The 16,231-nt window shown below is 36.7% G+C and overlaps 1 protein-coding gene across 2 annotated transcripts in view; it reads left to right on the forward strand.

Annotated features, from left to right (window-relative positions):
* B4GALT6 (beta-1,4-galactosyltransferase 6) overlaps positions 1 to 15,514 on the forward strand; it is a 55,206-nt gene extending 39,692 nt beyond the window's left edge. For both annotated transcript variants that reach the window (XM_067546235.1, XM_067546244.1), the window contains 4 exons: positions 357 to 544; positions 2,771 to 2,893; positions 6,083 to 6,184; positions 11,866 to 15,514. In XM_067546235.1, the coding sequence (XP_067402336.1) occupies positions 357 to 544; positions 2,771 to 2,893; positions 6,083 to 6,184; positions 11,866 to 12,013 (561 nt within the window). In that variant the 3' untranslated portion in view covers positions 12,014 to 15,514. The remainder of the gene's footprint in view (positions 1 to 356; positions 545 to 2,770; positions 2,894 to 6,082; positions 6,185 to 11,865) is intronic.
* Positions 15,515 to 16,231: the final 717 nt, after the last annotated feature.

Genomic DNA, 16,231 nt, shown 5'->3' on the forward strand with positions numbered 1-16,231 from the left:
AGCATAAAACAAGCTGCAGTTGAGTATCAATGATCCTTATTGTACTGGTGCTTATGATTAATATGATACAACTAATATGATACAATGTAAACTAAATAGAAGTTTTAAGTTCTTGCTTTTCAAGGGCAGGGATTCTAGAGTGAGGATTTTTCTTTAATTGCACAAAAATGGAGTTGGTAAAATTACTGTTATTCTTGCTGCTGCTGTGATTAAATGGAAGCATAACAAGCCTTGGTATTAACACATCTTTTTCTTTCTAGCAGGGCAGGGAGAGAGGGCTGGTAAATGTCCTGTATATCAAAGTACTGTCTACTTGCTCTTGCGTCATGGAATTTCTCCTTTGTTTTCCTATAAAGAGTGGTAAACAACCTTTTAACCGTGCAATGCTCTTCAATGTTGGCTTCAAAGAGGCAATGAAGGATGTTTCCTGGGACTGTGTAATTTTTCATGATGTGGATCATTTACCTGAAAATGACCGAAATTATTATGGATGTGGAGAGATGCCACGTCATTTTGCAGCAAAGCTGGACAAATACATGTACATGTAAGTAATTCAGTTTAACTATCCTGTCTTAAAAGATGCAGAAATATCTTTTGAATGTGCACATTAAGTTTGTGGAAATTTTTGCAGTAGCTAGTATACAACCTACAAAAATGTAAGATTTTAATCAACAGATATGCTATTTTCTTACCGTAAATGTTGTACAAGCTATTAACTCACAGAATCATAAAAGGAAGAACAGAAGAGAAAGTTTAGTTTTTGCATTTGAGAAGCTACTAGTGTAAAGACACTACCTCCTTTAATACCCTCTTTGTTACTACATAGTTATATACATATATGTGGCAATGAAGGCAAGCTGCTCTTGATAATTTATAGCTACTTGTGTGGAAAAGCTACATTGTAGAAATATTCTGAATGTTGGTTTTGTGTTCATTTCTCTGATCGTGGTGTCAAAACTATAATCACACCTCTCAAAAAGATCTCTATTGCTTTCATAAACTTTTAATATTGGCTTCTAAAATAGCTCTTTTCATCTACATAACTGTTGTAATGAGGTTTCAGCACTTATTTCCTTCCAGTGTGTGCTTGATTTAGATGTCCCTTACCATCACTGTAATATCACTATATTGGAGTAGGAGAAGACAGTGCTGGCAATATTGTGGGAAATGTTTCCCACTTCAGCTTTGCATGAATGTACTATTTTGTACAGAGGTTCTCATATTTTAATTTTGTGGATCATTTCTTAAATTAAAGATTTCTCCTCACCTCATAGATTGCTTCCCATCTCGTATTCAGGCAGTATTAAGCTTTAATGCAATGGGTGCTGCTGCTTGATTATACTCCTTCCCCCGCAATTTTGTATTGGTGATGTTTTTCCTTTACATGTATTAATTCTGAATGTCTACTTTTGCCTGCAACTCTCACTGTTCTAATTGCTCCAGATAATTTTGTAATTTGTTTCTCTATATATCTGTGTGCGCGTGTTTGCTGTGTTTGGAATTCAGTTTGTCAAAAAGGAGATTGAGTCCATTTTACTTTTCTGTCTGTTCCTTCATTGGTAAGTGGGGATAATAGTTGTCCACTTACCATCCATTCTTTGCTCCCACATTAGCAATATTAGAGCTAGGGCTATACTATCATTTCTGTCAAGCAACTCCCTTTTCCACAGCATCCTAAAGGCAGCTATGGCTAGAAGGAAGCCTTGTTAGCACAATACCAGTGGGGTCCTGTTGCAGGGGCTCTGGGCCTCCTTGCAGATGGTCCTCACGTCCTTAGGGATCCATGTTTTGGAGGAGCCCCTTGGGGAGCAAACTTGGCTATTCTGATCGGATGAAGTTGTCAGACATTTCTGAAAGAGGATCCTTTGAAATTTCCTCCCTCTCTGATAACTACTGGGAGATGGAATGATCTGTCCAGTATCTGTGGGAGGCAAGGGGTTAAAGGGAACATCCATGCTAATGATCTTTCGCTGTGCATGCAATGTTTGGAATCAAGAAATTACTCCTTAAGTTTTAGGAGTTGTAACTGACCATGGTAATTTTACTATATAGCAGTAGTGGCTGTACATGCTGGCCATCTGCTTATTACTTAACACTAGTGTATTGGCAGTCAAAATGCATTTATTGTCAAGAAACAAATTCTCTTGGTGCAAAAAGGATTAAAATAATCTTGAATGTGGTCAGTTGTGCTCTCCCAAAACTGAAACAAAGGAGGATTTCCATTACTTTTAAAAATACTCCAGAGTAGGCCACTATAAGGTATTAAATTGTTTGAGTTTTGAATATTCCCTGTTTTGTAGAATACATTAATGGATTGGAAATATTACTTATATATCAGAGCTTTTACTGTTGACTCAGGTGAAGAGAACTTTTTCAACTCAATAATGTCAAAATACCACATTTTGAAAGCTTTGTTTTACAGTTTCTTCACCTGTAAGTCAGTCTTCTTTCTAAAACCAGCTACAAGCCTGGGGTAAGCTGCTGTTTCATGGGATACTAATTTGATATATTGCCTGCTCTTGTCTGTTATGTGAATCATACCCCTTATTACAAATATTCAGTTTCCACGTTCTTTGCTAATACCAGCTTTCATTATAAAAGATCTATAAAACATTTTTCCTAATAAGTATATTGAATATCTACCCACACACTAGTGGGGTTTTTTTGTTTGTTTGTTTTTTGCGCAAGATATGGAAGCAGTTGTTCAAATATGATTTTTACTTATCTAAATTCAGTCAATAGAATAAAATTTACTTGCTATCATTTTCAGTCTTCCGTACAATGAATTCTTTGGTGGTGTAAGTGGACTGACAGTGGAACAATTCAAAAAGATCAACGGTTTTCCAAATGCTTTCTGGGGGTGGGGTGGAGAAGATGACGATCTTTGGAACAGGTGAGTATTTATAGTACATCATGTAAGACATGAGCTCTTGAACTGTGATGTTCAAATTTTTTCACTGTTAAAATACTGAAGTTAAAAGTTTGCAGAAAACCTTGAGTAAGCAGGTGCTTATTGTCTCTTTATAGTGTTAATACCACCAAAAAAAAAAAAAAAAAAGGTGTTAATTCGTTATTATTGCATTGATGGTGTACTTGGTGTGCTTTATAAAGAAAGGCGGTCTTTGCCCTGAAGATCTGAAAGTCTGCCCCTTAGATTTTAAGAAGTGCTTAAATGAGTTATTTAACGCCCTTTACTTAAATAGTATGTTCTGAAATTTTAAAGAAATATCTATGAAGAGTTTTCTGCTTGGCCTGGTGATGTTTAAAAGGCTCTTTTGGGTGGGCCTGGTAGTGTAATCTTTGAGAGGGCTAGAACTCACCGCTCCTCTCCTGGTGCTTCAACACAGCTCCTACAGAAAAGCACATGGAGACCCAGAATTCTGTTGTTGAGGATTTTGAGCAGGGATTGCACAAGGTCCACCCCCACTACACACACCCAATCAAGTTAAAAAAGAATGGGAGAAATTAGCTTAATTCTTTAGTACCATCTTTATAAACTTTTATAATAATGAAGCAACATAATAACAATAGCTTAATTTCTACTAAATGACAAGACTACTTCATAATCCACATGCATTATCTTCATAATTATACATAAATTAAATCTCGAAAGGTTAGTCCCCCCAGAAGGGCAGTGAGAAATTCCTGAGAGGTCCAAAAGCTTAGGTTGAGTTCACCTGAGTTTCAATTGCAGTCCTTGTTCATTGACTCCATATAGTCTCCTGAGTCTTGCTCACAGAAATCACCAGTTGGAACCCATGCAGATTCTTTCTCCTCTGCTGGACTGTGGATTCACTCAAATAGCTAGTCAGTTAACTAATTAAACAAGCAATCTGTATTAATTAATTATGTAAATGAATAACTGTTAAAAAATAGAGAACGCGAGAATAGGAAAATATATGGCTCTTTCTGTATCAGCCCACTTAAATAAGAAAAGAGTTGATGAATAATGCCAGATAAGACAATTTACTAAAATCAAATAACATTCAAAATATACAATTAAAAATTAATTAATTTTAATTAAAAATTTTAAAAATCAGTTTTCATTCCGAATTTTGCCTTTCTGTAACTAACACTGCTGGTGCTTCCCTGTTGGAAAGTTAACAATGTCACCAATCTCCTGCAAAATGCTTCAGAATTAGAGGAAAACAGCCTGCTTTCTGCTCCTACGGGTGAGCTTCTAACAACCACCACACAGCTGCCTTTATTACTTGCCCTGCCTCAATGGAGTTTTAGTCCAGCTACAGGAAGCCTATTAAGCATGCCCAAAACTACCACATCCAGTTCCAGAAAATTCTGGATATGAATGCTGACTGTGCATATGCCTAGCAATAATGAACCAGACACCATTCATTCCTTCTTTCCACCCACCTACCCCACATCCTTAGACCTCTTACAGACATATCTCCCTATTAAGTATGTGTGTTACAAGAGCATCAACACAAAGCATATTTGGGCTCTTCTCTTTTCTCTGTGAATGTGCTTTTTTTTTTATTACCAGTTTTGCTGCTGCTCTTACTACTAGAAACCTGCTTGCAGAGTCTGGGGAAGAACTTGCACATAAATTGCTTCCATGTCCATGAGCAGCGTATGAGTGACATCATACTATTCCATGACACAGAATTGTAGTTGACCATCAACAGAACAGTGAAATTGACTATAAAAATATTAAATGCTCACAGTAAACAAACTATAAAACAGTTATTTTCATTAGTTGTTTACATATAATCCTAAAAATAACAGCTACTTAGTTCTAAAAGGAACAGTCTTATGTAACAAAAGTATTTCCCATGTTTCTTCTCTTGTAGCCCTTCTTATTTCCATATCCTCCCACTCTTTAGCATCTCTTACTTTGCTTTATGAAGCAGGTTGTAAACTGCTTGGAACAGGGGCCTGTTTACTATTGTCTCTGTGTATTGCTCCTGAGGGAATTCTACACCACTGCGCATGCGTGGAATTTATGTCTCCAGCAGATTATATTTTTTCCCCTCAGAATAATACATTCTGGTGGGGAAGCAAAGGGAAGCTGCAAGATGGGTCAAACACTCCTCCTTGGCAACGGTCCCAAGCGGCCACGTTGGTTCAGGCGTAGGGAGTAGCTGAGAGAGACACAAATCATTGCCTGGGGGAAAGGGACTTGGCATGTGTGCGAGGCTCCCAGGTGCAGTTTCTTCTGCTGCGCTATGGCCTCTGGGGATGGGGCAGGTAAGGAAGGGGTCAGTCAAGGTGGGAGGAAGGAGCACAGGGTCCCTATTGGTGATGGGGGGAGCATAGGATACCCCATAGCCAGGGGGAGGGGGAACACAGGGTCCCCAGTGGTGGTGGGGGAATGGAAGCTCCACAGTGGTGGTGGGGATGTTTGGAGCCAGGGGGACCAGTGGAGTGGGAAAGCGGGAGACAATCTCCAGGGGAAGGGAGAAGTGAGGGCATAGGGCTGTGACCTGAGGGAGGGGGCATTGATCGTGGGAGGAGCATCTGAGGGACAACAGTCCCTGGGGCAGGATCCTGAGGGAGGGGAAGCTGAAGAAGTGTAGGGGGCTAAGAGCAGCTAATTGGGTGTTGGAGTATGTTTGCCCTCAGAGAAGCAGGGAGCACCCTCACCTCTCCCTGGGAAGAAACTGGGAACAGACTCCACTAAACTGATGCATTCTCTCAACTGACTGATTTGCTCTCTGCCTTAGGGTAACTTATACCTTGATCCTGCAGTGAGGATCCATGTGGACGCAGGGGTTTGTTTAGTCTTGGGGGGATTTTTTTTTGCTGTCTGTATTGTTACAGACACACTTGATGACAGGTATTTTGAAATAAATAACCAAAATAATCAAAACTGGCATGATTATATTGTATTATTTTGACAAAATGTGCAGAATTTTTAATTTTTTGGCACAGAATTCCCCCAAGTGTAGTAGAAATATCACACTGTTGTATCTTTTATTGGAAAGGATGTCTGCAAATGGAAGAATTGGTTTCTTAAGATCAGAACACAAATGCAATTTTTTTCACTTTTGCTGAAAATCACTAAATAGTATTTTTAATAAATTCATTTTTCTTCATACATTTATCTTTAATTATTGTACTGTAGGGTTCATTATGCTGGATACAATGTAACAAGACCAGAGGGGGACCTAGGAAAGTACAAATCAATTCCTCATCATCACAGAGGTGAAGTCCAATTTTTAGGACGGTAAGAAAAAAGATGATGCGTTCAAACACTAAAACCTAATGAATACAGAAGACTTCACCATGAGCATATTCTCACACACATGCACACACAATAAAGCAGAACTATTATTAAACTTTTGAGAGTCTCTTCTAAGGTGCTATCTTGACTTTTTTATTTTGGTACACTCCATTTTTCAAGGGACATATAGATTAGATTTCAAGTTTATATTTAAAATTGGTAAATTCAGAGGAGAGATCTACTTTAGGAGCACCTGTTGATTTCTGTGGTTTTACAATAACAATTTCCTGTTTGTTTGTTTTGGTTTGGTTTTTTATCCCCCCCTCCCTTACCACCCAATTGTTGATGTGTGGTACTCACGTTACAGGGGATACTGACCATATAAGGGAAACAACAGTGAAAGGTAGAAATTAAACTGAAAAGAAAATACTTTCCTCTAACCTGTTTGCTATAGCAATCTGATATCTTTCTTATAATAACAGCTTTAAAAATGCTGGCAAAAGCTTGATTAAATTGACAGTGTCTTTCACATGAATGTACTTGTATAAGTGAAGTAAAAGAGATGTTAATTTTGAGCTTCTGGAGAGTATATGCATAAAAAGCTTTACATGGTTTGTTATGGAAACACTAATTGTGGCTCCATAGTTAATGTTGACTTCAGATTTGCACATAAAGCAGTGATTTTCCCCCCTCGTGTATGAAGAATACCAATGTTTCGTACTTTCTCTGAGTACTGAATTACTTTTTAGAACATACAAATACCTTTGTTAAATAGTGAGTTTAATTAAGAATGGTTTCTTTAAGAAATTTAGCAGTGTGTCATCTTTTATTATCCCAGATAATCTGAAGTTCTGAACAATGAAATAACACTCTTCAAATTTTCCATATTATTAAAAATCATTAAAATTTTGTGCATAAGGAACACCTTGGAGGTACAAAGTTGTAATTAAACTAGGCTAATGATTAATATATATGATTATAGACCTTAGATAAGGCTAAGTAAACAGCCCATGTTACTATTAATTAGGGGTCTTGTGGCATTAAATAATCTAAAGTTAATTTTCATGTTACAATTAAAAATATAATTACATAACAATGGCCATATTGGGTCAGACCAATGCATTCATCTAGCCCAGTATCCTGTCTTTCAACAGTGGCCAATGCTAGATGTTTCAGAAAGAATGAACAGAACATGTAATCATCAAGTCATCCATCTCATCGCCCATTCCCAGCTTCTGGCAAACAGCAATCCCTGCCCATCCGGCTAATAGCCATTGAGGGACCTATCCTCTATGAATTTACCTAGTTCCTTTTAGAACCCCATTATAGCCTTGGCCTTCACAACATCCTCTGGCAAGGAGTTTCATGAGTTGACTCTGTGTTTGTGAAGAAATACTTCATTTTGTTTGTTTTAAACCTGCTGCTTATTAATTTCATTTGGTGACCCCTAGTTCTTGTGTTATGAGGAGTAAAACACTTCCTTATTTATTTTCTCCACACCAGTCATGATTTTATAGACCTCTGTCATATCCCCCCTTAGTGTCATCTCTTTTCCAAGCTGAAAAGTGCCCGTTCTTATTAATCTCTCCTCATATATGGACATTTTTCCATACCCTTAATCATTTTAGTTGCCGTATTCTGTACCTTTTCCAATTCTGATATATTTTTTTGACATGGGATGACCAGATCTGCAGGTGGTATTCAAGATATGGGCATACCATGGATTTATAAAGAGGCAATATGATATTTTCTCTTTCATTATTTATCCCTTTCCTAATGATTTCCAACATCCTGTTAGCTTTTTTGATTGACGCTACACATTGAGTGGATGTTTTCAGAGAACTATTCACAATTACTCCAAGATCTCTTTCCTGAATGGTAACAGCTAATTTTAGACCCCATCATTTTATATGTATAGCTGGGATTATGTTTTCCAGTGTGCAGTACTTTGCATTTATCAACACTGAATTTCATCTGCCATTTTGTTGCCCACTTACCCAGTTTTGTGAGATCCCTTTGTAACTCTTCACAGTCTGCTATGGACTTAACTATCTTTTATATCGTCTGCAAATTTTACCACCTCACTGTTTACCCCTTTTTCCAGATTATTTATGAATATGTTGAACATTACTGGTCCCAGTACAGATCCCTAGGGGACACTACTATTTATCTCTTTCCATTCTGAAAACTGACCATTTATTCCTACCATTTATTTTCTATCTTTTAACCAGGTACTGATCCATGAGGGGACCTTCCCTCTTATCCCATGACTGCTTACTTTGCTTAAGAGCCTTTGGTGAGGGATCTTGTCAAAGGCTTTCTGAAAATTTAAGTACACTGTATCCACTGGATCACACTTCCACATGCTTGTTGATCCTCTCATAGAATTTAGGTACTGAATTTAGGCTTTCTAGAATTTAGGTACTGAAGTTAGGCTTCCCAGTCTGTAATTGCCTGGATCGCCTCTGGAGCCATTTTAAAAAAATTGGTGTCACATTAGCTATCCTCCAGTCATCTGGTACAGAAGCTGATTTAAATGATAGGTTACATACCACATTTAGTAGTTCTGCAATTTCACATTTGAGTTCCTTCAGAATTCTTGGGTGAATACAATCTGGTCCAGGTGACTTACTACTATTTAATTTATCAGTTTGTTCCTAAACTACCTCTAATGCCACCTCCATCTGGGATAGTTTCTCAGATTTGTCACCTGAAAAGAATGGCTCAGGTTTGGGAATTGTGAAGACTGATGCAAAGAATTCATGTAGTTTCTTCATTATAGCCTTATCTTCCTTGAGTGCTCATTTAGCATCTTGATCATCTAGTGGCCCCACTGGTTGTTTAGCAGCCTTCCTTCCTCTGATACATTTTAAAAAAATTATACGGTTACTTTTTGATTCTTTGGCTAGCTGTTCTTCAAATTCTTTTCTGGCCTTCCTAGTTATATTTTTACACTTGTCAGAGTTTATGCTCCTTTTTATTTTCCTCGATGGGATTTAACTTCCACTTTTAAAAGGATGTCTTTTTGACTCTTCCTGCTTCTTTTACTTTGTTTTGCCATGGTGGCACATTTTTGGTCCTCTTATGTTTTTGTTTGTATGTTTTTAATTTGGGGTATACATTTAAACTGAGCCTCTCTTATGGTGTCTTTAAAAAGTTTCCATACAGCTTGCAGAGAATTTCACTTTCGGCACTGTACCTTTTAATTTCTATTTAACTAACTTTCTCATTTTTCAATAGTTCCCCTTTCTGAATTTAAATGCTACTTGTTTGGTTCCTTCCCCTCCACACATGGTCACTATTACTGCTTGTAGTACTGAATCAGTGTCATGAGAGAGACTAACCCATGTAATGAGTTGTCATTGGTCAGTTACTTGGCACCTGCTATTGCTGCTCCTTTGAAGTTATATGGCTATATGCTAGTTAGAGCATCAGTGTTTAAAAGGCTTCCCATGGCACTGCTGGCTTGGCCACGCTGTGTAGTGGGGCAGCACTGCCAGGGGAGCTGAGGTAGGAATACAGAGGGATTACTAAGAGTATGTCTACACTGCAATTAAAACCTATAATCAATAAATAATATATAACATAAATAAATAATAAATAAAAACATGTGGTTGGCCCATGCCAGCTGACTGAGACTTGTGGGGCTCAGGCTGCAAGGCTGTTTAATTGCAGTGTAGGTATGTACACTTGGGCTGATGAGGTGGGAAGGTCCCAGAGTTCGGTCTGCAGCCCGATCCAGAACATTTATACTGCTGTTAAACAGAGCCACAGCCCAAGCCCCATGAGCCCAAGTCGGGTGTCATGGGCCAGCCACGGGTTTTTAATTGTAGTGTAGACATACCCTTAGAGCAGTGGCGCACAACTTTTCCAGACTACTGTGCCCCTTTCAGGAGGCTGATTTGTTTTGCATACCCCCAAGTCACATCTTACTTAAAAACTACTTGTTTACAAAATCACATAAAAACACAGAAGTGTCACCGCGCACTATTACTGAAAAATGGCTGACTTTCTTATTTTTACCATATAATTATAAAATAAATCAATTGGAATATAAGCATTGTACTTACATTTCAATTTATAGTATATAGAGCAGTATAAACCAGTCATATGAAATTTTCGTTTCTACTGACTTTGCTAGTGCTTTTTATGTAGCCTGTTCTAAAACTAAGCAAATATCTAGGTGAGTTGATGTACCCCCTGGAATACCTCTGTGTACCCTCAGGGGTATGTGTACCCCTGGATGAGAACCACTGCCTTAGAGAACAGAGACACTAAGGCCTTGTCTACACTACAAAGAGAAGTTGACCATTGTTAAGTCGACTTACAGCCACCGCATTAATTACAACAGTAGCTGTTGTCCACACTACCCTCCTTGGGTAGGTGGTGTGTGTCCTCACCAGGGGCACTTCCACTGCTCTAAGAGGGTCAGGCTGCCCCACAGGCTCCAGAGGAATAGGGGTCAGTTGGACTCTAGCTGCCCAGCTTTCTTGTCAATTTCATGATTCTGTGAAATTGACAAGAATGACAGCTGACAAGATGTAAGGAATGCAGTATCTACACCCACTACAAGCCCTGCACCTTACGTTGACATAGCTGGGGAGTTACATTGGTGGGAGGAGCATTTCAGTGTATATACCTACACTGTTTTGTCAAAAAGCTTACTTTCGTCAGCAAAACTCTGTAGTGTAGACCAACCCTAAAACCTGAGGGTGGGTTTCTCGTACACTTTCATCTCTTAAACATGACTCTCTTCCCCTACACTCTCTCCTCCAGGCCTGTTCATATCCCTGCTTTCATCTACCTACTTCCTCCCCTTTTCTGCATCCCCACTCTCTTCCTTTGATCTCCGCTGTCTTGTTCTGGTGATGTAAAGTAGTTGTAAACCTAATTGAAGTGGTCACTATGTTCTGGCTCCACAGTGATGTAAAGCAGGCAGAGAGAATCATACTAGTGAATCTGGCCTTAAAAGTTAAAATTTAGAAAATAGTCTAAGGCTGCTATTGCATATGTTCAGAGCATTAGAAATATCATATGATAGCATTGTCTTTGAATTTCTTGTTAGTGCTCTGGATGACGCTTTTAATTCAGATTAAAAAAGGAAATTCCAAAACAGACAGCATTAAGGAAGACTTAAAGTTCAGTGTACATATCAATAATTTAAGATTATGAAACATTAGAGATGTTGTAACTATCACAAAAATAAGCATTTGTAAACGTAGGAAATTCAGAGTTAAGGTTAAATTTAATTTTTTTTAATAATTAAAGGTATGGAAATGCACAGTTAAAGCACTTAAACAACCTCAACTCTGCCTTACATTGGAAAATATGAAGAAATCTAATGTTTCTGAAAATCAGTTTAAACTAATTTGGGATCGCGCACACTAATATGCATTAATCACGATCACGTGGTGATTGGGTAGTTAATCTCAGTGTAGTTTTCCTAGGAATAAGAAAAGTACTTGAATGTCCGTCTAATTTGTAAAACTGCAAAAGTTCATACATTTAAAATTGATGTTAGTCTATACAAAGTGCTCCCAGAGTGAGTTTTTATAAAATGTTGTTTAAACTCAGAAAATAGGTAGTTTCAAATTAAATGACCTATTTTTAATTGACACAGTTATACCAATTTAACGTTTCTTTACAAACTTCTTTCCACATTCCTTCTCCCCTCTGCCCTGCAGGTATAAACTCCTGAGGTATTCCAGAGAGCGCCAGTATATTGATGGGTTGAACAATTTAATATATACTCCTAAAATTCTCATCAATAGATTGTATAAAAATATTACTGTCAACCTCATACCAGCACTAGCTCCTGTTAAAGACTATTGATGGAAGTGGAGTGGCAAGCTACACTCCTGGAATACAAACTTGTAACACTGGAAAAAACAAATTAAATACACTGTATTAAAAGACCTTATATTAGGTCTTTTTGACTATTTAATGAAGGATGTTTGGGAAGAGAAGAAAGATGATTGCACGTGTGGCCATGCATTCTGTTCTGAAAAGAAATGCCAGCAGCTACTACTCAATGTTTACAGCATGGGACTACTAAATATTCAAGCCTTGTTTCACCATATTCTATCTTAAGCCACTCAACTATATATACTGCGGAAAACAGATCTGTAGCTTGTTTGGAAGCCAAGAGAGAGGCCTTTTCTCCCAGGAAATTTTATAGTTAAAAACAGTAACTTAACTTAAATGAATGCTTTTTGTTTCCTTTTAAGAATATGTTTTGTAAATATGTGATGTAAATTAATGTGCTCAAATAGCTTTTTAAATATGGTAAATTATGCTTCAGTATGTATTTAGGTGTATTGTTTTCATTCTGTGTTCAGTAGCATGAAAGAACAAATGTAAATATTTGTGTTTAAACAAAGGTTATACCTTGTGTGAAATGATGGAACTATCAATAATTGATGGCCAGCTATGACTGTAAACTGTTATACGAGTTTTGAGCTTTAGGCCTCCTGCATATTTGTATAGAAGAATTAATTTCACATGTAAACTTGCTAGGAAGAAAGATTTTAATTTTACTTATTACTGGCAAAATCCTATGATTCCCTGCTTGCCATCTAAATCATAGTTTATGCATATTGCATGTGTATTTTGGAAAAATCTTAAGGTTGTTGCATATCATGATATACAGGAACTCTAACTTTCATTGTCTCCATACATGCCACTAGTGTCAATGTCTGGGATTTTATGCCTAAAACAATGTGTTCAAGTCTGTGTACCGCAGTTTGGTAGTATCATCTTTTTTTATTCCTAGTAAACAGAACTTTTATTCCTCAAGAATCAGAAGAGCCAAAAATGTATCTTCATTGGAAGACAATATTAAAGTTTTAAGAATTGATAGCAAAATATATTTCTAACCCTTGTAGGATGGGATTTTTAAAAGCACACAGTGTTGGCCTAACTGCTGCATTGATTATGATAGGAGCAATGAATGGGTCCAGAGTTAAGCCAGTGCTGAGTGCTTTTGAAAATCTCCCCCATAATATATTAATCAGCATAAATATTAAGGCCCTAATCCTGTGAAGTGCTGAGCACTTCCTGTAATGTGTTAAGCACCCTCAACTCCATGACCTGCAGTGAAATTGAGGATACTTAGGACTGATCAGGATAGGTCCCAGATAATTCTCTATTTTTGTGGTATTAAATGCATGAATATCTAGCCTCTGTTTTTATTCATCCTAAATCTTAATTGTGCTTTGGCTTTGCCTATATTGTTATGCTATCTAATAGCATCCTGTTCATAAACACTATCTTTACCTAGTATTTTTATACAGCTGTAGTTAATATAGTGTAAGGAAGTAGACTGAACCACTTACTTTCTCTGTTAATGCAACACAAATCAGTTAAATGTTGACCAAAATGAGATTATTTTGTTGACTGTCTCAATCATTCAGTTATATAGGAACCAAAGACTTGCTTCTGCTCCTCGAAGAATAAAAAACAGTATATTGATAAATTGTCTATTATATAGTGTTCTTGCAAGAATGCTAACAAGAAACACTAATTTAAACTCACTACCCACTTGTTTGCCTCCTGGATCTACCAACAGATGGTGTGGCGCAGGTGTTTGTTTATTTGCCATTAGCACTTTTTCTTTTATGGCAATCCCTGCAGTAAGTTTTGCCCTTGGCCATTCTTTAATGAAAAATGTGAGTACACTTGTAGATATTCCAATAATTTGCAGATATCTGGTAATTACTGATTTGATTGACATAGTTGAAAGCAGGCTGTAGGAAAAATTGTGTTGGAATGATCTTTACATCTACTAGTCAATATAATATGCTATAGAAATTATTTAATGTACAGAAAAAATAACGAGATAAACATAAACAGAACAAACCCTTAAAATAAGCATGCTTGAGTGCTTGTATTACTACTTAATATATTTCTGTAATTAACCATACTGAATATTTTGAGAGGCAGATGGGTAGATGTGAACTCAATAGCTAGTATATTAAATAAGCAACTATATTCTCAAAGTAAATTTGCTCTTATATCCAGACGTCACATTAGTTGAACACATTTCCTTCAGAATTGTTAAAAGGAATAGCTTTTAAATGTCTGACTTTATTTTGAAGTGTTTTCTGGATTTCAGCACCATCAATTTTAGCACCTTTGATTATGATGCATCTTTTGGTAGTATAGGTTTGTGCCTAGTTTTCCAGCATGCTTTTATTGACATGCCCATTTCTCAGTTATGATGTGGAAGACATCCTGTGAAATAAATGTTTGAGTTGGGTTTTTTAAATATCTCCTGGTGCATTTAAAAAAAAAATACATATGAGTATGCTTTAGCCGAAGTCATGGAACTTTGGAAATTAAGTGTTGATTAATCATGTACTGTCTTAGAGAAAGAAAATGTTGTGCTTTAATACATAGTCGCAATTGTATATAAATGGGTTACAAGGCATAACTGTGACTTTTTAAAAAATATAACATGACACCAACTTCTTATGCCCCAAATTGACACACCTTATGTTATGAAAGATTTTTTCTGGATAGGTACCTTTTGTTATGAGGAAGTTTTAAAGGCTGCCATCTTATTATTGATATTGCACCAAAATAACATGTGTACAATCTGTCTGAACCCAGTACTGTTCTGTAGCAGACTTTAACATATACAGTGCCTTCAAACAAAAGAAATGAAGTGCAGAGCTAAAAGCTATGCACATTCCTTTTGATAACATATTCTTAATTCTAGTAAAACATAGAAAAGAATATCATTCAGGCATTTTGGTTCCTGATAGACAGCAAATTTGACTGTTCCTCAACAGAGGACACAACATATAGAAAAATTTGTTCAAGATTCTAAAGGGATTTTACAAATTAATAAATAGAAATGCTATAAAAATACTAACAGTGTCTCAAGTCCAGTCAGTATGCCAATGGATATTTTTCATCTACATTTCCTTTGTATCTGCCATCTTTTAAATTACAATGAGAAAAATATAAATGTAATATTCTCCTTGAAAGCAAGTATATAGAGACAAGTGAATGCAAAATGTTTATTCTTAGATCTTTCAGGTCTATTTTTGTATTCTTCTGTTTAACATAATATACTAGTCTTATAGTGGATTACAAATAAGCCAATTATAAAAATTTAAAAGGACACATTGCATATCAGCAAGAGGAAGTGTACTTAAGATTATTTTATTTGTAGAGGTAACTGAGGCAGGCTTATTAAAAACTGCACTGAAACAATTGCTGGGAATGTCCTGTGTACGATCATGCTTTATTTTTTGTTTTGTTTTGTTCATGAAAATGTTTGTACTTTTTTATCATTGTCTTTTTTGAAATATAATGTTCTAAAGACTGTGTGGTGGTCTTTTTTTCTTCTGGGCGCTGTATTCTGTGGAAAGTGTCTTCTTCAATCTATTTTGTTTAGAAAAGCATTAGTTGTAGTCTCTGCTGGGGTTACTATGGGAATGATACTGTAGATCTTGACAGGATGGGAGATTTCTTATTTGATAAGAAGTGATCCTGTAGAAACCATTTACAGATAAAATTGAAAAATGTTTCAGGAGCATGTTAAGTTTTTTATAAAATAATTTGTCAACTTTTAAAAATTGTGACAGCATAGGGTGAGAATTATTTGGGGCAGGACCCTTTAAATTTTTCCTAACATAATGGAGACCTGAGCCTGATTTCTGGTGTTTAGGTGCTATTGTAATACAATACACTATTAAAACTGTTATTACAGAATCTAAAAATGTTGTACCTCAGCTGATTAATGGATTTGAGCCCTTGCTGAAATGTTTGGAGTGAAATACAGCAATTTAATAATATGTAGCTCTTACAATACTTTTTAGATCTGAAAGCACCTGGGGAAAAATCTTTGTTGTCTAAAGATTGATTGGATTCTAACTAACAAGTTTCATCTCCTTAGCATGAAACAGCACAGCTGTCCTAAATATTCTAAACAGCTGTAAGTAGCAGGAAAATACCCCGTGCCAAGAGAGTTCACCCAAGGTTCTCTTGGAATTTTTAAACCTGGTAGACAGAATCATAGAAGATTTGGGTTGGAAGGGACCT

This window comes from Emydura macquarii, unplaced genomic scaffold, assembly GCF_026122565.2.
Source record: "Emydura macquarii macquarii isolate MOO-44397 ecotype Brisbane River unplaced genomic scaffold, CSIRO-AGI_Emac_v2 contig_212, whole genome shotgun sequence".
Lineage (NCBI taxonomy): Eukaryota > Metazoa > Chordata > Testudines > Chelidae > Emydura > Emydura macquarii.